Here is a 25,455-nt window from a genome sequence, read left to right on the forward strand (position 1 = left end):
CAGGAGGTTTGGGAAAGCGAGGTGTTTGGAGGTCACAATGCATATAAAGACACTGTTTGGCATAGGTGAGAGAGAAATGGAAACGCCAGATCTTAAAAACACAGCCATTGTTGTATGTGCCTTAAAACTAAAGAAAATAAAACAAAAGCAATATACCATAACACTGGGGGTCAGGAAGACAGGCTCAAAAGCCAGACTTTCTAGGTTTGCAACCCAGCTCAGCCACTTCCTTACTAGTTGTATGACCTCGAACAGGTCACTTAAATCTCTCTCTACCTTAGTTTCTTCATCTGCAATGTGGAAATAATAATACCTGTCTTACACAGTTATTACAAGGCAAAGATCATTGAATCGTAAAGAATTTAGAACACTGCCTTAAAACATAATGTGAGCTGTCTGTTAGATAAACATAAATTAAAATCCTGTTTCCTCATCTGTAAATCAAGATGAACAGACTCATGATCTGAGATATCCCTTGATAGATCCAATGTTCAGCGTATCCTGCCAGGTGACGATCCCAACAGCTGTTGGTTCGGGTTAAGCTGACGTGCTCCCTTGCGGGATGCACAGAAATAATTTTGCATGCCACTTCCTTTTTTTAACCCTGGTTTCCTATATTTTGTTTGTTTCTCTTGCTTGAGGGCCATCAGTTATTTCCACATAGTGCACTCACTTATGTACATGAGGTTTTAACTCTAGGGAACTATCATCAGAAACACTTATTAGTGACCTAATTACTTTGATCATATGCTAGACTTGGGATAGGTTAATTTAGTTATTGATTGTGAGCATATATTAAATTGTCCTTAGTGCCTGATCTTTAATTTCTGCAAAAGGCAAAGGCCAATTTAGTCTAATGTGTACTAAACTGGGCGTAAGAAGAACAAAGTTCTCTATTTACTACCACTTACTTCCTGTCTGATCTTGTGCAAGTTTAACTAAATTGACCTTCTCAGTCCAAGCTCTCTTTTGCCCTTCTCCCTGCCCTATCTCAAAAGGATATAATGTAAACCTTCTGATTAAAACTTCTCACTTGACTATTCTCTGTTTTGAACTGAATAAATAGTATAGAGGACATCAGATTGGAAAAATAGTGGTGCTGGGTCAAAAGTAGGCTTGGACTTTGCTCCCAAAGCTTCCTGAAGGATCATGCTAAAGTAAAAACTGTTTATTCTTGTGATACTATACATTAAAGCCCTGGAAAAGGGATAACATGTGTGTATCATAGTGAGTATTCTTTTTCCTGTAATGTGAACCTGGTCATAATTTCTTGCTGATTACAGATCTTCCCTGAGACCATGTGACCTTCCTTATGGCATTATTATATGATCTTAATTGAACACAAAATCTGTATTTTATTCCCTTATCTCCTTATCTCACAAATCCATAGGGGCTTCTCTTAAAGAGCTGTAACAAAGCAAGAACTTTGTTTTTACAGACCAAGATAGGAATCCTGGTTCAGTCACTTCCTAGCTATATGATTTTAGGCAGTTTCCCCATCCTCATTAAGACACTGCTTCCTTATCTATAAAATGAGAAGATAATGATATCTGCTTCCCAGGATATTAGTAGGATTCCACTAGATTATTCATGTGAAACACATACAGTATGCCTAGCACATAGTAAATACTCTCTAAATAGTTGGGGCCGTCACTGTCTCTCACTTGTGATCGCCTCCCTTGGCTTCCCTGATCTTTAGTATAATGAGAAAAAAATCTATACAGTTCTGGAATATTGGAATGAAGGTGTCAAGATAGGTTAGAGACTTTAAGATGCTTTTTGAGATGATAGGCCAATTATGTGACATTCAAATATCATTGTCTCATTTTAAATTATCACCTGGAGCCACATGGAAGACTTTAATGTCTAGGAAAACCTTAAAAGTGAGCTATCAAAATGTTGATGCATCTCACGAATTGTACAAAATCAAGTGTTTATTCCTAAGTTGACTCATCTTACTTTGAAAGAATGGACTTCAGGGAAAGCAGAAACATACGTATTCATACAAAGCCACATTTGCCTTCTCCATGGAAGAATTTAATTAATTGGTTAGAAACTTCCAGGACCTAGAAACATTCATTCTGGTCGTAAAAAACCCAATAATTTATAATCATATTATTTTAAATATAAGCTATAATGAATATATGAAAGAACTGTGAGAACTTTTAGTAGTTTTGATTCAATGTATTTAGAAAAAAATTCTTCCTGCTTAAAATAAAATCATGAGAATATGCGCTGAAAAGTTAAAAAGTATAATTGAGTCAGAAAGCATGAAATCAATATCTGATTCATTTTTATATAATTGAAGGTTTTGCCCTTAAAGCATCTTCTAGAAAATTCTAATTGTTGACGAACATTTATGAAGTTCTTTCCAAAATGTCTTCTCCCCTGCTTGGTGTTTTGAGGCATGTGGCAATGCGTATGGCACTGAAGAATGAGTTGCTGGCTCCACACAAGCGTCTTCTGCCTACCCAGTAAATGAAGTCTGTGAGCGGCAGTGGGGGCTCTTTGTCTGGGCTCCTGCCATATGGAAGTGTCATGCCAAAAGGTCTGAAAAGGAGCAGCAGGAGCTGGTGACATCTGTAAGTGGGGAGGCAGAACCAACAGTGCTGCACATTCAGGAGCCAGCAGGCACAGTGACTCACCACCAGGCTGAACCTGACCTAGTAGGAAGGCAGAGGATCTCTGCTGAAAGGTTGCTGCACATGCGTAGGCACACAGTCCTAGCCTAGCAAGTGCACTGTGCAGAGAGGAGAGAGAAGCAGAGGAAAGTAAATTGTGTCCTTTTTTCCTGTAAGAGGCATGCATCTTACCTTTTCAGTTGGGATCGTTTAGACATACTCTATTATATTTTTGTTTGAGGCAATACTCTGAGAATCAGCTTTCAGTGTAGGGATGTGGTGATTCTTTGCAAGTGAAAAAAAATCTGCTTATTTTATAGAGGAATATCAAAGGTAAGATGGCTTTTCTATAGCATATTTATCATTATGTTAAAAAGTGAAGTCTGGGATTTTTTTTTGTTAAATCAATATTGTGTGGCTATTACTATTTTCCAAAAAAATCATTAAGAATATATGACTGTTAGTAAAGTGCTGAGCACAAAGTAGGGGTATATAGTTTTAAGTGGCAAATAATATGAGACAATATTATATAACTTGACATATTTAACTTTCTACTTAAAAAAAATTCCATGCTGGGGCACCTGGGTAGCTCAGTGGGTTAAGCCTCTGCCTTCAGCTCAGGTCATGATCTCAGGGTCCTGGGATCAAACCCCGCATCGGGCTCTCTGCTCAGCAGGGAGCCTGCTTCCCCCTCTCTCCCTGCCTGCCTCTCTGCCTACTTGTGATCTCTCTGTCAAATAAATAAATAGATAGATAAATAAAATCTTTAAAAAAAAATATGCTGTATCCCAAGTGTATCAGCAATTTTAAAACAGGTTTGTTATTTAAGCATAAGTCGGACAGAGTAGTAGAGTAGTAGAGGCCCATGCTCACAGACGGATCAGGTATTTCTCCCTAAATGTACTCACAGATGAGTTTCAGTAACTAATTTTTTAAAGTTGGAACCCATCAGGGGCGCCTGGGTAGCTCAGTCTGTTAAGCCTCTGCTGTCGGCTCAGGTCATGATCTTAGGGTCCTGGGATGGAGCTCTGCTTTGGGCGCTCTGCTCAGCAGTGAGTCTGCTTCTCCCCCTCCCTCTGCTCTTCACCCCGCCTCTGCTCCTCACCCCACTCCTGCTCTCTCTCTCAAATTAATAAAATACTTTTTAAAAAATAAAATGAAATTGGGAGACTCAGTCGTTAAGCATCTGCCTTCGGCTCAGGTCATGATCCCAGGGTCCTGGAATCGAGCCCCACTTTGGGCTCCCTGCTCAGTGGGAAGCCTGCTTCTCCCTCTCCTGCTTCCCCTGCTTGTTTTCCCTCTCTTGTTGTCTCTCTGTCAAATAAATGAGTAAATCTTTAAAAAATAAATAAAATGAAATGAAATAAAGTTAGAAACCATTATATCATCATATCAAATATGACTGAATTTTTAATATCTGATAATTTTTTTTAAGATTTTATTTATTTATTTGACAGAGAGAGATCACAAGTAGACGGAGAGGCAGGCAGAAAGAGAGAGAGAGAGAGAGGGAAGCAGGCTCCCTGCTGAGCAGAAAGCCCGATGCGGGACTCGATCCCAGGACCCTGAGATCATGACCTGAGCCGAAGGCAGCAGCTTAACCCACTGAGCCACCCAGGCGCCCCAATATCTGATAATTCTTAATAAGATGCTGAGAAGCCTGTTATAATTAGAAATTATATTAGAGAAAGAATGTGTAAATTCAAATGCCTAGTAGATAACCACATTTCATTTTCAAGTGGGTAGTTTTGTTAGTTTTGTTAGTCTGTATCCCTTGCAGACACTTATTACAGTCTTGTTTCTAGTTGCAGAGAAGAGTAAGAGTGAGAACCATGACGTAGAGTCCCATGCTTTCCTATGTGATTGGAATCTGATTCAGTTACCTTTTAACTGTGACTTGGGACAAGTCACCTGGCTTTTCTGAACCTTGGAATTTTTGTCTTGTTGTATGTGTGGCTGCCTATAAAACAGGAATAATGTATCTATGCTATAGACTTATCATAAGGTTTAGTCAACTTATGTAAATAAAATATAACAGTGTCTTGTGCATAACAAGCAATCAGTGAATAACTGTTAGCTGTTCTTCTAGTGAAATTGTTGTTTGGGTCCGTGATTTCCTCACCTCCACCACAAAAATCCCTAGTAACTTTTCATAAACCTATATGATGTGATGAAACTGAATGTCAGCAAGTTTACTCTTGCTTATCTTGTGTTGGTTTTGGCAAGGTCAGGGACCTGACATTAGAAGACCATCTGTGTGGAAGGACACAGGTTTTTGCTAATAGCTGCTGACATCTCCCTTGGATTTTGCAAATTATGATCAGAATACCTTCAATTTGCCAAGTCCAGCTAAAGTATGATTTAGAGTCAGCAAAAGATCTTTTATTATAAGCTTCCTATTTAAGATCCTGTAGGATGTGGAAGACCTCAGGAGTGACTTCACTGCATAGCAATAACTGACCATATGACCTGTTGGTTAATGAATTCGCTGACTCATAAAAGATGTATTATTTTTTCATGGCACAAACTTTGCTGGGTGGTTTTCTTTAGAGGTATTTGTTAAAACCAGAATCAGAGCATATGGAAGTATGTGAATTAGTCAAAAAGTTACAGTAGTATCACTATTAGAATAAAACTAAGGGCTTGGAAAGAGCATGCCACTAATACTAATGACAACAAGGATGTGTCTCAAATGCATTTTGAGAAGTGGAAGACACAAGTCTCAAAAGGCACATACTGTGTGATTCAATTTACACAACATTCCGGAAAAGAGCAGATCTGTTAACAGAAGCTGGTGATAGGAGAAAGGCGTGGGGTGGAGAGGAGGGGGAGATGCAGTGCATCTACCCTCGTGTTTCATTGGCTCCTGAACCAATCACTCTGTATTCTCGATTTTATACCAGTCAGGGCTGTCCTTTTGATCTGGGGCATGAGGATAATTTCTCCAAAGGAAAGGCTACACATAGTTGTAGATACACTGAACCAATCTAGATATCATTAAGAAATGGAAGGAAAGGATGTCAAATAGGCAAATGATAATGCTAATACTTTAGCCTGAATTTGTTGTTTAACCAAAACCTTGGCTACTTGTGGGATTTAATGACTACATAGTTTTTATCTCAATATTTTTGAGACCACAAATTATTTACATAGTATTATGTTACTTTACCTGAAGACTTCACATAAAAATACCTCATTTCAGTGCTGCTGTAAAAAGCAAAATGATAATTTTTCACATTAGAACAGATATTGCTTAGGGGCGCCTGGGCGGCTCAGTGGGTTAAGCCTCTGCCTTTGGCTCAGGTCATGATCTCAGGGTTCTGGGATCAAGCCCTGCATCGGGCTCTTTGCCTAGCAGGGAGCCTACTTCCCCATCTTTCTCTGCCTGCTTCTCTGCCTACTTGTGATCTCTTTCTGTCAAATAAATAAAATCTTTTAAAAAAGAAAACAGATATTGCATAAAGCATAAAAGTAGACCTAATATGTTGAACACAGTGAAGCATTCCTATAGCTTAATAGCATTTTATACATAGTTTAAAATGTAGCCTTCACACAAATTAGACACTGGTTTAGAATATACTTTGTTCTGCTTTCCTATTAGTTTTTACTAAACACTTACTGGGCTTCATACTTGCCTAGAATGAAAAGGGTACTTCAGCAAGTAGCTAGGTAGAAATTTTTCAACAAAAAGATGTTCACATATAAAATACAAAATGAAAAAAAGGGTTGGGGGTAAAGAAATAGAAAATGAGTTCTGATAGGACCAAGCCCAAGAGCTTTGGATAGTTGAAGAAGGCTCCATGGACAAGGATTTGAAGAAATTCAGCAGGCCATCCAAAAACAAAGTAAATCTTAAACACCTAGAGAGATAAAGCAAGAATGTATGCCATGCAGAGAGGATGGAAAGAAGAAAGGTTTGGGAATGGACATGTTTGGGTCACAGTGTATTAGATTGGTTTGTTTGGAGGGAAGGGTACCTCCAGAAATACAATGAGAAAAACATCTGAGGAAGTGAATAGAGATGGGATTTGAACAACCCTGAATGATACACAGAGTCTGGATTTTATTCTGCTGGTGAACAGAGGACTGTTGGAAGTTTTCCTTCTATGGAAAGTAGAAAGATCTTGGCAAAGCAGAGTTAGAAAGATTGCTCATACAACAGCATACAAAGTGGGTCTAACTAGCCAAAAAAAAAAAAAAAAAAAAAAGGTAGAATCAGATCAACTGGGAGCTGGTGACTGGCCTGGACTTGAGATATGGTATGAGCAAAACTGGGTGGCAGTGATGAAAACTTAAATGTTGGATGCTAATATAAGTAGGAGCTCATAACAGCTGGATTTTGTGGTAGGGAACTAAGTTTAGAGTGATTCAAGATACCAAAGCCAGGTAACTGGAAAGGGATGGAACCATTACCAGACTGGTAAAGTTCTGGCGGGGTGGGGTGGGTGGCATGGGGTAGGGAGGGAGGTAGTAGGAAAGAGGTTTTCCTGAAAAGATGAGTTTGGTCTTACATTAACAGCATGCCAAAGTGGTAATAAATGTCCAACAATAGTTAATTTTGGATGATTGCTACTCATTCATTCATTCAGCAATATTTTATTGAATGTCAGTATTTTATTGAAGAAAGAGAGTTACAATGTTAGCAAGAAAAAAATGTTCCCATTCTCATGGAACTGGCAAAACTATACAAATATATTTAAGGGCTAAGGAAACATATACTGAGGAAGTAATAAAATGTTTGTATTTAAAATAATATGGGTAGAGGGAGGTGAGCATAGATGAAACAAGATTAACAATGAATTGATAGCTGTTGAATCTCAGTAATGGGTACATACTGGTTCATTTTACTGTTATATGTGATTGAAATTTTCTCTAACATTTTTTAAAAAGGCAAAAAGTTGGGTGCATAATGTTAATAATTAGACAAGATATCTGATAGATTGATGAAATCACAGCTAAAGGGTGGCCTGAGAGAGGCAGGAAGAAAATGAGCCAAATACACTGTCTGAGAAAGATAAAAGGTGTTTCAAGGACAAAGATGATAATGTTAATTTTGACTAAATTTAGGCTAAAGATGTTATAAGTTAAACCTAGCAGATTGTTTATTTTTAATTTTGTTCATTTCTGGTTGGATGGTCCTTCATGGCTGAAAGGAATTGAGTACCTGAGAAGCTTGAGAAAACTCGATAAGGTTGTTTATTACTTGAAAAATATGTCCAGGATTTATCTTCTAATATGTGAATATCTATTGTATTTTTAGGAAACTAATGAGCAAAAGCTTCACAAAATAGCCAATGAACTTTTGCTTACAGAAAGAGCTTATGTCAACCGACTTGACCTCTTAGATCAGGTAAGATTTTCCCTTTCAGGGTAATTTTTTGGCATTGTACATCATTTTTAGTAATCAAGGGGTTTTAGAAACTATAAAGGACATGACTGTTTTTGGCCAGTGGGAGCTTTTTCTTCAAGGAAATCTTTAGGATTTTTAGCTTTGGCAGTGAATTCACCAGACACAAAGGGTTTTCAATTCATAAAGAACAGATTCAATGACTCTTGAGTCACAAAATGCCTTGATCTGTATCTTTCAAAAATCAACACTACTATGTTTCTTGACCATTTATTATGATCCTAGATCCCTAGGATCTATTATATTATACATATCTATTACCATTATAATCCAAATAAGAGACTGGCAATTCTCATTTGTACATGAATATGTCACTGATTCTGTTTGTCTCATGCACTCTTCACCCCTATGTGAGTCCTCTGAATTGACGGAGTAATAGGGCCAGAAGAATTTTGAGCCTTCACTTACTTGTTCAAGCTTGTAGGAGACCTCTAATACAGTGCCTGGTGTAAAGTTGCATGGTCAATTTTTTTTGGAAATGACATCCTACTTTCTCACATTTTGTACTCTCATCATGGTGGAGCCTTGAGTATCATTTCAAATACATGTACATTTATAAGCAAAATTTTAAAATACATCATAAGAAGCACTTGAAAACCAAGGCCTCTTAATATTGTTTTAATAATAAAAGAATAAGATAATTGGTAGATTGTTCATAGAGTCTCCTCTTACTAGAAGAGAAAGTTGCCATGTTTAAGTGTTGATTCTAAAAAGAATTGTCCGACTTCTGCCATTGGAAAACTGGAGCTTCAGGGGAGCATGCCATCCTGGGCAACCTTCTTATCATCGGTTCTTAGAGTGAACTCTAGCCCTGTTAGAGTGAGCCTTAAGGGATCAGATTAGGGTTCTGTTCTTTGAAATAAGGAGTTTGTGACTTAAACACTCACTTTCCAAAAAATTTCACTGTAAGTCCATCAATTCATGTTGAGTTGGTATATTTAAAACAATTTTTCTCCTCATGGGTATTACAGACCTGAAATACTAGGTATTCCCATGTTTTTTTCTCTTAATCAGGTTTTGTGGTTTTTTGTTTTTTGTTATTTTAGCCATATTAGCTTGTCAGCTACTGTTGTTGACCTTTTAGAATTTTAGAGTCTTAAATACTTACAATATCCTATCTATTGGAGTTTTTAAGGACATAATTTTGTGTTCTTTTTGCCTCCCAAGAAAATGCAGTGGAGGTGAATTTAGAAAATTAACAACCATCTGGACATTATGAGGGAACAGACCTCCTTCTGCCTACATTTAACAGAATGGTAATTAAGAGGTATAGTAGCTCTAGTGGAGTATAGCTTAAGACTGCAATTATTTTTTATTTTTTTTAAGATATTCATTATTATGTGCAGGAGATCCTTTTATCCTCTTTTAAGTGTTCAGGTTATCATGCATTATTACTTAAAAGCAGGGAAACATCTGTGAGCTGAAATACTTTTACTTATCCACTGACCAGATACTTACTAAGCACCTATTCTGCTGGGGGAACTAAACTATGATGGCCTCCCTCCCCAAGGGGGCATACAGTTTTAATAGGGAAAATGAGATTTATGCCAACAAATTACAGTAAAGGGCAATATGATATATGCCACAAAATCATTCAAAATCATTCAAAACATAAAGAGGAGTGAAAAATACCACAGTTGTATATAAAGTTTTCCATCTCTCTTAACTCTACCTGTAGATAGGAGTAAATCCCTTTACCTCAGTTGGAAATTCTCTGGCATAGAAAGATTAAAATCCCCTAGATAGAAGCATGGCTTAGCTTAGAGTCAAGTTTTCTAATTCCTTCTTCTCAAAGCATATATTCGGACATTTGAAAAATGATTTATTTCTTGAACCATGAACCTTTTTGTTGATTGAACAAAAGTTACTGAGAGCCCACTATATGCCTAGCACAGTGCTGGGTGGGAACCAATAAATTTAAAGTAATGTTTGCTTTATTCTCTTATTCAGGTATTTTACTGCAAATTATTAGAAGAAGCAAATCGAGGCTCATTTCCAGCAGAGATGGTGAATAAAATCTTTTCTAATATTTCGTCAATAAATGCCTTCCATAGTAAATTCCTATTGCCAGAGCTGGAAAAACGAATGCAAGAATGGTAAGAGGATTAGATGTCAAATGATATGTCTAAGGCAGTCACGTTAGGTGCTGTGTTATTTGCTTTTAAATTGAAACAATACTGCACAGAGAGCTATAGCCGAACATGGGTGTTAAATTTTTACTATAAAGACCACTGATAGGAATTGTGGTACACTATTAGCTTTGGTTGAAAAGAATTTCATCTCTGCTCTCCAAACTAACTTTTGACTAGTGGAGATGAGATATCAGGGGGTAATCTGGAGCTTTAAAAACTCCATAGCAGGTCTCTTTACTATGTCATTCCTAAACTCCCTTTAAAAAGGTACTACTTCGGGGCGCCTGGGTGGCTCAGTGGGTTAGGCCGCTGCCTTCGGCTCAGGTCATGATCCCAGGGTCCTGGGATCGAGCCCCGCATCGGGCTCTCTGCACAGCGGGGAGCCTGCTTCCCTTCCTCTCTCTGCCTGCCTCTCTGCCTACTTGTGATCTCTGCCTGTCAAATAAATAAATAAAATCTTTAAAAACAAAAAAAAAAAAAAAGGTACTACTTCATTCTCTACCCGTCTCACAGCAAGGTGGGTCTGATAAAGCACAGGGAGTGTATAAAAAGTGATCACTTCATTTGGAGTCCTATTAATTAACATACTCTGTAAGAAATCTTAATGCTTTGTTTCTTTGTACAGGGAAACAACCCCTAGAATTGGTGACATCCTTCAGAAATTGGCACCATTCCTTAAGATGTATGGAGAATATGTGAAGGGATTTGATAACGCAATGGAATTGGTTAAAAACATGACCGAGCGTATTCCCCAGTTCAAATCAGTAGTTGAAGAAATTCAGGTAATTGGACTCTTTTGTTCAAGGCTATGAGTTAATTTTTCTGTACAAATCATAAGGTCTTCTAGATCTAAATTTGAGATTGAGACATCTTGTGAGGCTCTATGTCTCAGGGGTTAGAACATTGGTCTTCTAAATTGAGACATCTGTCTGAGACAGCCAAATTCCATGCTGTTCTGAATTATGCAAAAATCATCTTTGCAAAATTAACATATTTATTGAGCACATGCCTTGTGCTAAGCAGTAAATTCTCCATTTACATTTGAGTCTAGCTTTTATAAAGATCCACATAAATTTATAAAGTGAGTTCCCATTCAGGTTTATGCCTCTCTTTCTTTTAGAGGTTGAGATGATAGAATAAATATATAAATGAATATAAAGAATGATTGCCATAAACCCTGACATTCTGCAAACATTATTATTCTGGGTGTGTGTGTGTGTGTGTGTGTGTGTGTGACTTTATATATGTATACTGATTTTTTTTTTCAATTTCACCAAACCTGGATAATATGCTTTGATAACACCATGGTAATTTCTGTTTGATTCTCTAGTTAAAGTTGTTAATGACTTATTATTTAATAAAGTTTAAAAATCAAAAAGGAATTCTATAGATCACATAAGATTTTTATGGCAGGGATTCTGCTGCTCCTTCTCTGTTTTCTTTTGTGCTAGATAAATATTTTTTATTTTACCATTTTAATCCTTTAAATTTTAAAACTTTTTCATTTTTTCCCGCTGTTTGTTGGAGGAATTATAATATGCATTTTAATTTATCACAGTCTTCTTCAGATTAATACTGACCTTAATTCTGTAAAATACAGGCATTTTGCTATGCTCCATGCTTTTATTCTGAGATATATTACCCTTGTATGTTATAAATAGAATAATACAGAGATGTAATTATTTTTTATAACTTTATGTCTTTGAAGGAAGGAAGGATGTGAGAAAAAATATATGTATAAATATATTTATTAACCCATATATTTGCCATTTCTGAAGTAAGTTTCTTTCCACATAAAGTGGTAAGTGTTTCTTGCAAGGCAGAGAATGAATAGCAACAAATTTTCTTGGTCTTTGTTTATCTGGGAATATCCTTATTTTTTCTACACTGTTGAATTGTGTTGCTGGATACAGAATTCTTGGTTAATAGTTTGGTTTTTGTTTTTTTTTTTTCTTTCAGCAAAATGAATAGCATTTCACTGTGCTCTGTCCTCTCTTGTTTTATATGGAAAGTTAGGAACTGTATTGATATTTCCTGTATGTGATGAATTGTTTTTCTCTTGATATTTTCAAATTTATTTCTTTACTTTTGTCTTTCAACAGTTTGAATAGGATGTGTCTAATGTGACTGTATTTTTCTTAGAGTTGAATTTCTTAGACGTGTAGGGTTTTTTAATCAATTTGAGAAGTTTTCAGCCATTATTTCTTCAAATAATTTAGTCCAATTACACATATGTTGGTATTCTTGTTATTCTACAAGTTTCTGAGATGGTTCATTTTTCTTTATTCATTCTTCTGTTCTTCAGACTGTATCATTTCTCTGAGTCTTTTTTTGAGTTCACTGATTTTTTTTTCTCCTGCTGTCTGGAATCTGCCGTCAAGTCCCTGTGGTGCATTTTTCCTCTCAGCTCTTGTGCTTTTCAACTCCAGAATTTCCATTCGTTCTTTCTTTAATGCCTCTTTCCTTCTTGGAAATTGCTATTTGTGCATTCATTGTTGTTATACTTTTCGTGTTTTTCAAATACAATTTCCTTTAATTCTTTTAATATTTTTATAATAGCCACAGTGAACTCTTTGTTGGCTACATCCAGTATCTGTATTCAGAGACAATTTCTTTTGATTGCTTTTTTTTCAGTTTACTAAATAGTAAAAGTTTACTATGTCTTCGAATGTCTCTCTCCCTTTTTTTTTCCTGCTGAATATTAGACATCTTAGGTAACCTATTGTAGCAACTCTGTATTCTGATTTCCCCCACTGAAAGTGGCTTTGGTTAGTTTTGTTTGCGTAGTAACTTGCTTAGACTAAATCTATAAAATCCTCTGGTATGCAGTTGCCAATATCTCTACTCACTATATGGTTTAATATTTCTGTGTGTGGGTGTGTGTGTGATCTCAGCTTTCTAGGGATTGCCCCTATGTCTGTGTAGGTTATGGGGTCAAACAGTTATTGAACAGAGATGACTAAACAAACTACCTAGAGCCAGTAAGCTCTTGTCTGCTGATGGACCGGTCTATGCAGAGGGGAACGCATTTTAAAGATCAGACCATTTTCAAGTCTACTGGACCCTTTTACATCTCCTGTTTGCATGTTCAAGCCTCATGGTAGCCCGGAGACTGTGCTGGCTTAAGCTGTCTTCTGTCTCTGCTGATCATTCACACAGCCTCAGCCAAGAATATTATTATGTAGCCTCCTCTCACCCCAGCCTCCAACTGCAGCTTCAGGCCAGTAGAGCCATTGGTCTTCCCTACTCACCGACCTTCACTTTCACTGACGGTGTTGCTGGATGAGTGCATTGCCCACCATTCCAAATCTAAGGAGCCCTCTCAACTTTAGCAGAGATATGCCAGTCCCACAGCCAGTCCCACCCAAACTGAACCTTCCAGTCATTGAATCTTCATTTGCTAAGGGAGGAATGGGTGTGACCCCAGGCCAGAATGCCACAGATTCTCATTGTTCTTACCCAAAGGTCAACAGGTTTTATAAATGCTTTTCAGATTGTTCTGTGCCTTTGATCTATTTCCAGATTGCCAAAATGGTGGTTTTATCAGTTTTATCCAGCTTTCTAGTTGCTTTTTCCAGGGAGGTTTTTTACCGTCTTTTCCGTTAGCCATAGACAAAAGTCCTGCCTCTTTCCATTCACTCTTTCTTTTTCTTCTCTTGTGATTAAGCACTCATCTACCTTTCCGAACACTGACTCCTTTGATTCTTTTACCAGCCCCATTGGCTTAAACTGGAATGGGGACAGAGTACAGGGTTGACTCCTCACATTCTTCTTGGCCTTCACACCCACATGCTCCTGGTCCTTTATCCATCATGTCCTACAGATGCCTCTAGGGTCGTTGTTTCTAGTTATTTCCTACCTGTAAACTGTCATAGTCCTTGGGAATCAACCAACTAAGTTTAGAAGTTTGCGGCTTAGTCCCTGGACTTCTCTGAGCCAGAGTTTCCTCATGTAAAAATGTGGGGATCAGTAATATTTTCCTATATTTCATCTACATATAATATATATATTTCCTGTACACATATACTATAGAATCAAATGGAATGACTAAACTTATATCATTAATATTTTATACTTAATTAAGGAAAGCTATTATTTCTTCAGCTTCCATGTTGATTTCAGGCTCTTTATACGTTTTTTTCCTGGTCCGCACCATAACTTCCAAACTAATTTCCCCATATCTCTCTAAAGCCATACTGCAGTAGGTTAATATTAATACATCTCCTATGTAACAATATTGCTCTCCTGCATGAAAACCTGCATTAGAAGAAGCAAGTCTAAACTTAGCTTGACTTATTACCCCAGATTTTTTCTTCCTCATCCCCTGTATATATATATATATATATATATATATATATATCTTATTTTATATTTATATATTTATATTGTCCAGCCAAACTCAATGTTACATGTCCCACTGCCATGGGCATGCTCTCCAAGGTCCCTCTTTCTGCACTTGTCCCCTGATCTTCCTTTCCCTTCCCAACAGAGGCTGCCCTCATTGGAGTTCATGTCGAATGCTCTCTTGTCTGTGAAGGCTTTAGCTTCTTTGAATGCAAACATTATGTCTTAATACAACTTTAACACCCGATAGTACCTTGATCGTGGTATGAGTTCAATAAATATCTTAATGGGATTCCTGGTTTATTTAATATGAACAGGAACACATCTTATTTTTCAAGTAATCTTTTCCCTGTCTTCTGTTAACATTTTATTAAAAATAAAGGCTATAGACTCAATTTTGCTATAAGAAAAGGAGATATATTCGCAGAGTTCAGTTTCTAATGGAAAAGACTGACATGGCCTAATGAAAAATTAAAATTTTCTGAGAGATAATAAGATGCTCAGATCTTATTCTTCTATGTGTAGTCTTTTTTAAGTTCAAAGGAAATGACATTTATGGTAACCTTATTATTAAATAGTTTCTGTTGAGTCCAAAGTCATTTAAAACAGTTGTGCTTAGTGAACCTCATTAAATATATGCATCTTTTAAAAAGCTCTGAAGTATGATTCAATAATGTGACCACACAAACCCTTCCAGTGACTAACTGAAGTGGTTGGCAGCAATCTGGAATTTTCTTCCTTAACATTCTACTTGATTTTTCTTTCTGTTCTTAGACTAGATTGATGGGGCTTAAATTTTAATGTTCGAAGAATCTGGGGTATTTTAAAATGTATGTTCGCAGGCCTTAGCCTCAGAGATTCTGGTTTCATAGGTTGGGAAGGGGTTCAGAATTTGCATTTTTTTAAAAGATTTTATTTATTTTATTTGACAGGTAGAGATCACAAGTAGGCAGAGAGGCAGGCAGAGAGAGAGAGGGAGGAGGAAGCAGGCTCCCTGCCTAGCAGAGAGCCCAATGCGGGGCTGGATCCCAGGACCCTGAGATCATGACCTGAGCCAAAGGCAGAGGCTTAACCCACTGAGCCACCCAGGCTCCCCAGAATTTGCATTTTTAACAATGCTTTAGATCAATCTGATGCAAGTGATCCACAGACCACACTTTGTAGGGAAATACTGCCCTTGAGGAAAGTTCTGCAGGACAGTGAGTTTTTACATTGGCCGACTTAATTTTTAAATCTTTCTTCAAAAACCTTTCTCATTGTAGAAACAGAAGATCTGTGGGAGCTTGACTTTGCAGCATCACATGCTGGAGCCTGTTCAGCGGATTCCCCGGTATGAGATGCTCCTAAAGGACTACCTGAGGAAGTTGCCCCCTGAATCTCCGGACTGGAATGATGCTAAAAGTAAATGCTTCTCTCCCGCCCTCTCTCTATTATGGGGTAATCAAGTGACCAGGCAGCCTTGTGGTTAACAAGCAAGATATATCTCACAGCCAATTTAGTAAAATATTGCTGCCAAAAAATAACCTCCTTGGAAATTGTCATCAACATCTCAGTTAGGCAAGCACTTCTGAGCCCAAATCATAGGTTTAGAGCAATGCAAATCTCATTTCTCCTGCTGATTTCACGTTAATCATTAACTTGAAAATCTGAAACTATAGTCTTAGAGACATCTGGCCTAGCAATACATAATTACCCTCTCACAGGAAGAATACAACCATTCAGAATTACTGGTGCTGCTGGTTAATTAGATAAGTTGATGTATACCAAGAAAGCTAAAATGACATCTACTATGTAAAAATAACCTAAGCAAAGTTGGCTCTACCTACCCTGAAAGAGAAGAGAAAATGATGCTTTTTAGTGTCAGTTAACGTCTTCCCAGGAAAACTTTATTCCTATTCTCGTTGTCTTCTGTTTTTTCATTAGGTCCTAATGAATGGGGTTTTTTTTTAAGGCTCAGGAGTTTCAATACTTTAGCTTTCTCTTGTACTTTAAAAAAATCAAAGCCAATGACTCTTGATCTCTAGGGGTCATAAGTTCAAGCCCCTCATTGGTTGTATAGCTTACTTACTTAAAAAATAATAATTTATGAGGGGGTGGTTGCCTGGCCCAGCCAAAAGAATATGTGACTCTTAATCTAGGGGTCATGAGTTCAAGTCCCACTTTGAGTGTATAACTTACTTTAAATTTTTTTTTAATTAAAAAAAAAAAGCAGGGCAGAATGCAAATTTAAGGGATAGAAATGGCTTAGTGTCAAGAACTAACAATGCTGCTGTACAATCTTAAAACATAGATACTTTGCTAATAATTTCTTGTCTTTATTATAAGTGTATCCTGGCAAGAGATGAGGAATACAGAATACAGTCTTTGGTCTTGGCAGCCTGGGTCTTTTTTTTGAACAGAGGCTTTCTCTGATACACTTCTCCCACCACCCAAGTGAGTCAACAACCACAGGAACTTCTCTTCTTCCCTTTCGCCCTTTACAGTTTAGAATTATCCTGACTTGACGTCTTCCACTTTCCATTTCATGCCCACTTCCCACTCATCTGGCTGCATGGTTGGTTTTAGTGGCAGAAGTGGTAGTAGTAGGGTCACCACTCCTCTCTTCCAACTGCTGATCCCAGGTTATCTTATTCTGTCTCCCTCTACCTTGGATCCTGTAGGGAATGCACAGAATTGCCCCAATCAGGATAGTCCTCCAAAATCTAAATAAAAATTCAATTTCTTCTATACTCAAAGACTTAGACTTGCCCTAAGGTGACAGTGTCAACAATGAGAAAGTTAGCAACACTGTAGGGTATTTTATTACTCTCTTTGGTTGCCCTTTGCTCCTAAAATTGTAAGGAAATCACAGAGGTGCTTTTAGAGACCCAAAGGAGAGAAGAAAGCAACACAAGTACATTTTGTTCAGCCATGGAACAAAGAAGGCAGAGAATTTGGTCTAGAAGAAATAAGGTTGTTGTAGTAACAGAATTAATCAGGCTGGTATTCATAAGATAGAAAGGAAAGAGCAGGTCATGATTTAGGATTGAGGGCATTCCCTGGGGTTGATCCAGCAGGAGGCCTCAACCTCCACATTCCTTGCCAGCAGTGCTGGAGGCCCTCCCTTGCCCATACCAGGCAGTTCCCATTCCCATCTCTCCCACCACCTGTTCAGCATAAAACCTTCCATCAGCATTGGCATCAGAGAATTCCCTGTCACCTGAGCAAGACTAGAACTGTGAGTGTGTTTTCCCGAAGAAAGTTGTTTATGCTTGGTGTTTAGTTTGCTCATAAAACTCACAAAATAGTATTCCTGCTGAAATGTTGTAGAACTTTGAGCCAGAAGACGTAGGTTGCAGTGTGGCCCTAGAGTATCATAGTTGTGGAACTTTAACCAAGCCACTTCACTTGCCATTTGTCTCCTCTGCCAGGCGGGGTTAGCTAACAGACTCTCCATTCAAGGTTGTGTCAGAATGAAGAGACATAATATATATGAAAGCGTCTGGCAAAGTGCCTTGTGCCAGTCTAGTGTACATGTATTTGTTAATTTTGAAGGTTCATTATATAGGTCATATGTATAGTTGTATATGACTATTTATAAGGAAATGCCCTCATGTTCCAAGTAATCTGCTTACAAATGAACTCATTAAACTATCTGTTTTGTAAATGGAAATTGCCCCTGCTTTTGGTGTCAGATGTGGTCATCAGTCTCAGATTTCTTCTTATTATAGTATATGTTATTCAGCTATCTAGTAGCATAGGAACAACAAAATACATTTATTTAATTTCTTTTTTTCCATTTAGAATCACTTGAAATTATATCTACAGCAGCAAGCCATTCTAACAGTGCAATAAGAAAAATGGTAAGTGATTTTCAAAGGAGATGGGAATCTTCTAGTTAGATAATTATTGATAACATAGCCTAATGTTATCTGTAGGTTTGGACCAAAATGAATTGATACAAGTGAACCAAAAAGATTCTTTATTAAATGTTTAGTGTTGTGGAGAATAATCCTCTCCCCTCTTCTCCCAGGTTTCAATTTGCTCATAACTGACACATTTTATACCAAATTTATGCTTAGTCCCAATCCCTTCTGAATTATCCAGATTTTAGCTAAGGTCATTGTATTATTAAAGGTACTACTTTATTTGGTCTTGCTGTGTTTTGTTTTAATTTTCTAGGAGAACCTAAAGAAACTGTTAGAGATTTATGAAATGTTGGGAGAGGAGGAAGACATTGTAAATCCTTCAAATGAACTAATAAAAGAGGGACAAATCCTCAAACTCGCTGCTCGGAACACATCAGCACAAGAACGCTACCTTTTCTTAGTGAGTATTATAGTGTGAGCCGGTCACATAAGAGTAATTCATTAACGTTCTGTACATGTTGGAAAAGTAGGGTGCTTGCTTGCTAACGAAAACAATTCTGTCTAACCTGGTTTAGTCAACACTCTTAGGATTCCACAAAACTGAATGTCTTTAGTAACTAAAACTTGTTCTTTCAAGGACACAAATCTTAGAGTATTTTTAAAATATTGTTCTGTGTACTTACCACATATCAGTTACTTTAGTAACACACAACTGAAGACAATTTAACCTGTCCGTGATAATCTTAGCTATCAATGTACGGGGGAAGGTATGATGTGTTTTCTCAAATGTTCCTTGTTTCAGATTCACTCCTTCCTTTAATTCTTAGAGGTGAATGGGTACCATTTTCTGACCGGAGTTCTCTTCCTAATCCTCTCTGATCGCTATTTTTGATCTTTCCAGTTTGAGGAAATGTATCCTCAAGGTTGTGAAGTTTGTGCCTAAAATATCTCTGTGAAAAGTACATGAGTTTGCTATATAGTTCCTTTTCACTGGAGTAGGTCCCTATCCCTTCCTTTACTTCCTGGAAATGACATTTAGTCTGTAGCTTATCTCAAATGCAAGAGCTCTTCCTGGGGCATCCAGGCCATTACGTTTTTAGTCTCTGTTCATTCTAGTTCCTTTCTCTGTTGGTATACTGATAATCACAGTACTAGCCAATGTGGAGTAACAATAAGTTAACACTGAGTCGTAGCTCAGTAGATGTTAGCTGTTATTATGATTGTTATTAGAGTCACAGAAACAGAGGTGCATTGGTCATGAGGCTACCCAGTGCCTGGCACATTCTCAGTGTGTGACTCACGTCTGACTTTGGGCTACAAGGCAGTCATCCCACCATAATATGAGTTTAATTGGGAGCTTACAGGTTTTCATTTTCTGGTTACAGCCTCCTTAGAAAGGACAACTTACAGGAACTAAATATCATGCATAGGGGTGTTCAGGATCTCTCATTTTCCAAAAAGAACATTTGGTCACCATATTATCTAGCTGTTCTCCTGAGTTTGTGTAACTCAAGAAAATTGAAAATATATGTCTACACAAAACGTGTTTATGAATGCTTACAGCAGAATTATTCATAATAGGCAAAATATTTGGACATATGGATATAGTGGTATATCTATGCAATGGAATGTTATATAGCCATAAAAAAGAGAATAATGGTACATGCTACATGGATAAACTTTGAAAGCGCTGTGACAAGTGAAAGAAGCCATTCACAAAAGTCCATTCTATACGATTTCATTTATATGCGATGTCCAGAGTAGGCAAATGCAGAGAGACAGGAGATATAAGTAGTGGTTGCCTGGGGCTGGTGGGGAAGAGGAAATGAACATAGGGTTTCCATTTGGAATCAGAAATGTTCTGGAATTAGATAGTAATGAGGATTGCACAATTTACAGCTATATTAAAAACCACAAATTGTACATTTTAAAAGGGTAAATTTTACATTATATAAATTATGTCTCAGTAACTTTTAAAAATTTATAGATTCTGTCCAATTTAACTGTAAAAGTCTTCATTTGAGCACAACAAAAGTACTTCACCTCTCAGAGGTTATATAGAAGGCTAAAAATGTAAAGCAAGGATTGTGATATCCTGTCAGGGTTCAGAGGCCTATTTATTTTGAAATACAGGTTTTATTACTCAGGTGTGGTGAGGCCACTAGATCAGGAAACAGTTGCCATGAGAAACATCATTATACTCACAGATTCCCAAAGGGAGAGGCATGTCATAACATGGGGTTACTGAGAAAACAGCGGGGTCCATAAGGAGGCAGAGGGAACACATGTGAGCAAGAGCCTTTCTTGTGGCTCAGTGAGAAAGAAGGGGCAAGGCAACATAAACAGGTTTAAAATCTGCTAGTTTCAATAATTCTATCAGGCTCTGGGGCATGCAGGGGCTGCTGTCTGGTACCTGGTCCTGGCAGGGGAATACTGGCCCAGTAAGGGCTTAAGAAGAAGACGGCGGGGGTGGGCTCTGGATGGGTTGCTTTCCATAGGAAAGGCGTGCCTGTAGGTGAGTCATTTACTACTTCTAGGAAGTGGGTAATCCTAAGAGGAACAAGTTCCTCTGTTGTCAGCAAAGCCCCAAGATGTCAAAGCATCAAAAAACAGATTAAAAAAAAGACATACTTAATATAATATTTTGGGTAAAATGCATAGAAGTTCATGTCTCTTCCCTTTGCCTTTACCCTTCCTTTAGGTGCTTTGGTACTGCTCCTTTCCTGTCTTCTGGATTATACTACAGTTTCAATAGTTAAGCTTCTAGTTCTGTGTCTAACTGATTGCCTGGGTTTAATTTTCACATTTGAGAATTATTCTGGAAATAGTTTAAGGTTGAATATCTTGTTGCAGAGCCAAATTAAGCAGCAATATGGAGGACAGATGGCAAAGAGCCTTGAGGGAATACAGCCATAGTGACTTTGAAGAAACGACCCATCTTGTTCCAGTTATTATAAGCTATTAAACCTCTCTTGCCATTGCCTCCCAGGAGGATGGAGTCATAGAGCAGGAGTTACGGGAATTCGTCTTGGGAAGACCATCTTAGAAGCATGTCTATAGGCCCGTTCTGCTAATTCCTGCATGCCACCCCCCTCCACCCCCTGCTCTGTCTTTGTCACACACTCTTCCTCTTCACAACACACTTTTCTTGCCACAGAGCATCTTGGTTGTTTGTATGTAGAAACTTCAGAAGTACCATTTTTATCCTTCTGTCTCTAGAAAATGAGGGCTAGTTTTCGGGTATCCTACCCTGGTGATCTCACATTTCTCTAAAGAGCCCAATTGCATGTAGAATCCGATTTCAGCTTTCAGCTGAGCCTCCCATGTTTGCTCATTCACTGGCCCCCACACCATGCTTTTTTCTGTTACTGCCAGATACTCTGTTGACTAAATCAATTGATCACACACCTGACATCTGAAAGTTTAAAAAAAAAAAATCACCGGATTATCCCATAGAATGGCCCAAGAGGTTTTATTCTTGGCCCTTTGTTGTTCTGGTCTTTATTTCCTTATAGCTTTCAGTTTTTTTGCCCCTTGACTCATTTAAACTTTGAATATAAGAGCAGGCACTGGGAATTTTTTCCAATCATGTACTTTTACAAACTTTAAAACAAACTTTAATGAAATTGTCTCTGGTGAAACATAACATTGAATTGTCTCACTCAGATATTTCAAGACCTTTGAAATAAGTAGCTGAGGACCACTGGAGATGAGGAAGGGGGACTCTGCGCTTTTAATAAAATCAAGGCTGCCTTTTAGCTACCACTTTCAGAACTTGCCCCACCAGCCAGAGATCACATGTCCCTCATGCCTTCTGGCCATGGATAAAAAGCAGTCTCCTGCACTGAAAGGGAAGGCCATCTCCTTGGTGCTGCAGTTGCTCTGAGTTCCTCTTTGAGTGTCAGCAGAAACCCACATGGAAGGGGATGGTGGCTTTTGCCACAGCATCAAGGTTCACAGAGGGCATCTACGGCTTTGTAAACAATATTTTATGTCCTTACGCTCATACTTTGACCTCTAGGAAGAAGAAAAAGAGTACTTATGGACTAGCATTAGATTGTGATAGGAGTTATGTAAGGTTAATAAATAGTTATTGACAGTTTACAATGTAACATGCCACTTAGGAAGCATCTGTAATTGGGGAAATGTAATCCTGCAAGCATAAAATGGAAAGAGAAACATACCATTTATAAGATAGTCTGTCATCTTGTAAGAGTGTCACCACAAAAAACAAATGCCTAGAACTTCCATATTCATGGACTCTTTCTGTAAAATGACAAGACTTTGCTGAACCTTATAAAGTGAACTTGAGTACAAGTAGTAGACAACTCAGAAATTTAATGCCATAGCATTACATTTGTCGCTCAGTTTGCAGAAGCATGAGGTGGTGGTTGCCATCCTGAAGGTTGAGCCTTGGAGCCCCCGGGTAGCTCAGTCAGTTAAGTGTCTGACTCTTGATTTTGGCTCAGGTCATGATCTCAAGTCGTGAGATGGAGCCCCACATTGGACTCTGTGCTGGGCGTGGAGCCTTTCTGGGATTCTCTCCCCCTCTGTCTCTGCCCCGACCCACTCTCTCTCTCTCTCTCCCCCTGTCAAATAAATAAATCTTGAAAAAAGAAAGAAAGTCGAGCCTTGTGCCTGTTGGTGGCTGCTTTGCAGTTCTATGTGCACTGTTCACAGCCTTGGCCAAATCCCCTTCCGAGAAGGCCTTCCTAGGAGATCGGAAAAAAGCATTAACAGGAACAGTTAGCAGCAAGCTGTTGTCTTAATCAAGCTGGGGTGGGGAGGAGAGCCTTTCTGAGTGTTTTCAAGTCCCTGAATCCCATGTACTGCAATGAAGCTGGAGATTGCCACACTTAGAACGCAAGGGACAGTTGATGGTAGGTCGTTAGGGTTCCCTGCTGGCTGTGGAAATGTGAAATGTGGTGCCGAGGTGCATGTGCTCAAGGGTGTTTAGTACCCTTTTATTTCTGCACTATCCAGTGTGGAAATGAAATGTATGACACTCGGTTACAGGAACTTGCAAAATAAAGTGCAAGGAACAGCTGATGAGAATCTGCTTTCAGAATGAGTGCAGTGGACAGTGTCCCTTAAACAGGTCAAAATGTTTTAGAAATCCGTGCACATCTCTTGTCTTGATGGCTCTGTGGAGCTAAATGGAACCTGGCAGAACAGGACATTTTTCTGGATTTAATCCTCTGACGGAGACTTTCATAGATAATAATCCTGAGACATGAAAGGTTACATAGTGCACAAAGTTTAAGTCCCCAGTTGTTCTTGTCTTTGAAAAATATATGTAACTCTAGAATCAGTGTCAGAAACAATAAATGTGAAGGAGGTAGAAGATAAGTATGGGCCTTCTTTAGGAATCCACCTACAAATTAACCTAAATATTTAGTCTTCGCTCCTTTTGCATGTTTCGTTATTTTCAAAAGTGAATTAAAAGTCTCCCCAAACTTACTCTTTGGTCCTAATTAGTAGGGGTGGTTCATTCTTTTTTTTTTTTTTTTTTTTCTTTTCAGCGTAACAGTATTCATTGTTTTTGCACCACACCCAGTGCTCCATGCAATCCATACCCTCTCCAATACCCACCACCTGGTTCCCCCAACCTCCCACCCCCAGCCCCTTCAAAACCCTCAGGTTGTTTTTCAGTGTCCATAGTGTCTCATGGTTCACCTCCCCTTCCAATTTCCCTCAACTCCCTTCTCCTCTCCATCTCCCCATGTCCTCCGTGTTATTTGTTATGCTCCACAAATAAGTGAAGCCATATGATAATTGGCTCTCTCTGCTTGACTTATTTCACTCAGCATAATCTCTTCCAGTCCCGTCCATGTTGCTACGAAAGTTGGGTATTCATCCTTTCTGATGGAGGCATAATACTCCATAGTGTATATGGACCACATCTTCCTTATCCATTCGTCCGTTGAAGGGCATCTTGGTTCTTTCCATAGTTCGGTGACCGTGGCTGTTGCTGCTATAAACATTGGGTACAGATGGCCCTTCTTTTCCTACATCTGTATCTTTGGGGTAAATACCCAGTAGTGCAATTGCAGGGTCATAAGGAAGCTCTATTTTTAATTTCTTGAGGAATCTCCACACTGTTCTCCAAAGTGACTGCACCAACTTACATTCGGGTTGGTTCATTCTTGAGTAGAAATGGAGCATTATACATAATTTGACAGTTTCAAAATAAAGTCCTTCATTTTAAAAAAAGAGCTGGTAAAGAAGATCTTTAAAAATTTTTTGCTAAAATATATGACTTTTCTATCCATACATGATGAATTCTTAAGATGTAGACCAATAAAAAACAGTAACTTCGTTTTTTACATGAAGTTTAGTGTGTTAATCCCACATGTTCTAAAATAATAACTTGGTTTTTTTTAACTTAATATTAAGCACACTGGCAAAAATAATTGTTAAATAATACTTGTTTCCTCTACCAGCTATTGTAGACAATTAGGAATTTTCTTGCCTAAGGACATCAGCTTATATGGTTGAGAACTTCAATTCCTGGTGTATGTAAAGTTCTTTATAAATTGTTGTTGAACTTAATTGAACTTATTTTCTTCATAGTACAAAATGATAATTTGTTTACTTAAATATCAATAAAATATTATGTAACAATAAAGGGAAGTATAAATGTTAAAATAAGGTAATTTTGATGCAAGCATAAAATCTCAATAGTGTTTAAATAATCTTGCTCACATAGAGGGTATGATATTCCCTAGGGCTACTTGTAATACTGGTTGCTTCCTTCCTCCTTGTTTTCCTATTTACTGATGTGTGCCCTGTGTCCTTGCAGTTCAACAACATGTTGCTGTACTGTGTACCAAGATTCAGCTTGGTGGGCTCTAAATTCACAGTTCGAACCAGGGTAGGCATCGATGGAATGAAAATTGTGGAGACTCACAATGAAGAATATCCACACACTTTCCAGGTGTCTGGGAAAGAGAGAACACTGGAACTGCAAGCCAGGTGAGAGAAGCCTTCCTATCACACAGCTTTCCGAAAGCATCAGAATGAGTTGTAGGACAGAATAATTCTGAGGATCTTTCCCAAATGAACACTATAGACCTCTGGGAATCTGGATGGACATAAGTAAA

The 25,455-nt window shown here is 38.1% G+C and overlaps 1 protein-coding gene across 4 annotated transcripts in view; it reads left to right on the top strand.

Annotated features, from left to right (window-relative positions):
• FGD4 (FYVE, RhoGEF and PH domain containing 4) overlaps positions 1-25,455 on the top strand; it is a 130,016-nt gene that overhangs the window by 93,013 nt on the left and 11,548 nt on the right. For all 4 annotated transcript variants that reach the window (XM_032855326.1, XM_032855327.1, XM_032855325.1 and 1 more), the window contains 7 exons: positions 7,882-7,971; positions 9,979-10,124; positions 10,786-10,942; positions 15,767-15,905; positions 18,288-18,346; positions 18,666-18,812; positions 25,155-25,327. In XM_032855326.1, the coding sequence (XP_032711217.1) occupies positions 7,882-7,971; positions 9,979-10,124; positions 10,786-10,942; positions 15,767-15,905; positions 18,288-18,346; positions 18,666-18,812; positions 25,155-25,327 (911 nt within the window). The remainder of the gene's footprint in view (positions 1-7,881; positions 7,972-9,978; positions 10,125-10,785; positions 10,943-15,766; positions 15,906-18,287; positions 18,347-18,665; positions 18,813-25,154; positions 25,328-25,455) is intronic.

This window comes from Lontra canadensis, unplaced genomic scaffold (assembly GCF_010015895.1).
Source record: "Lontra canadensis isolate GAN:19392208 unplaced genomic scaffold, GSC_riverotter_1.0 scaffold9, whole genome shotgun sequence".
In the NCBI taxonomy this organism is placed as follows: Eukaryota; Metazoa; Chordata; class Mammalia; order Carnivora; family Mustelidae; genus Lontra; species Lontra canadensis.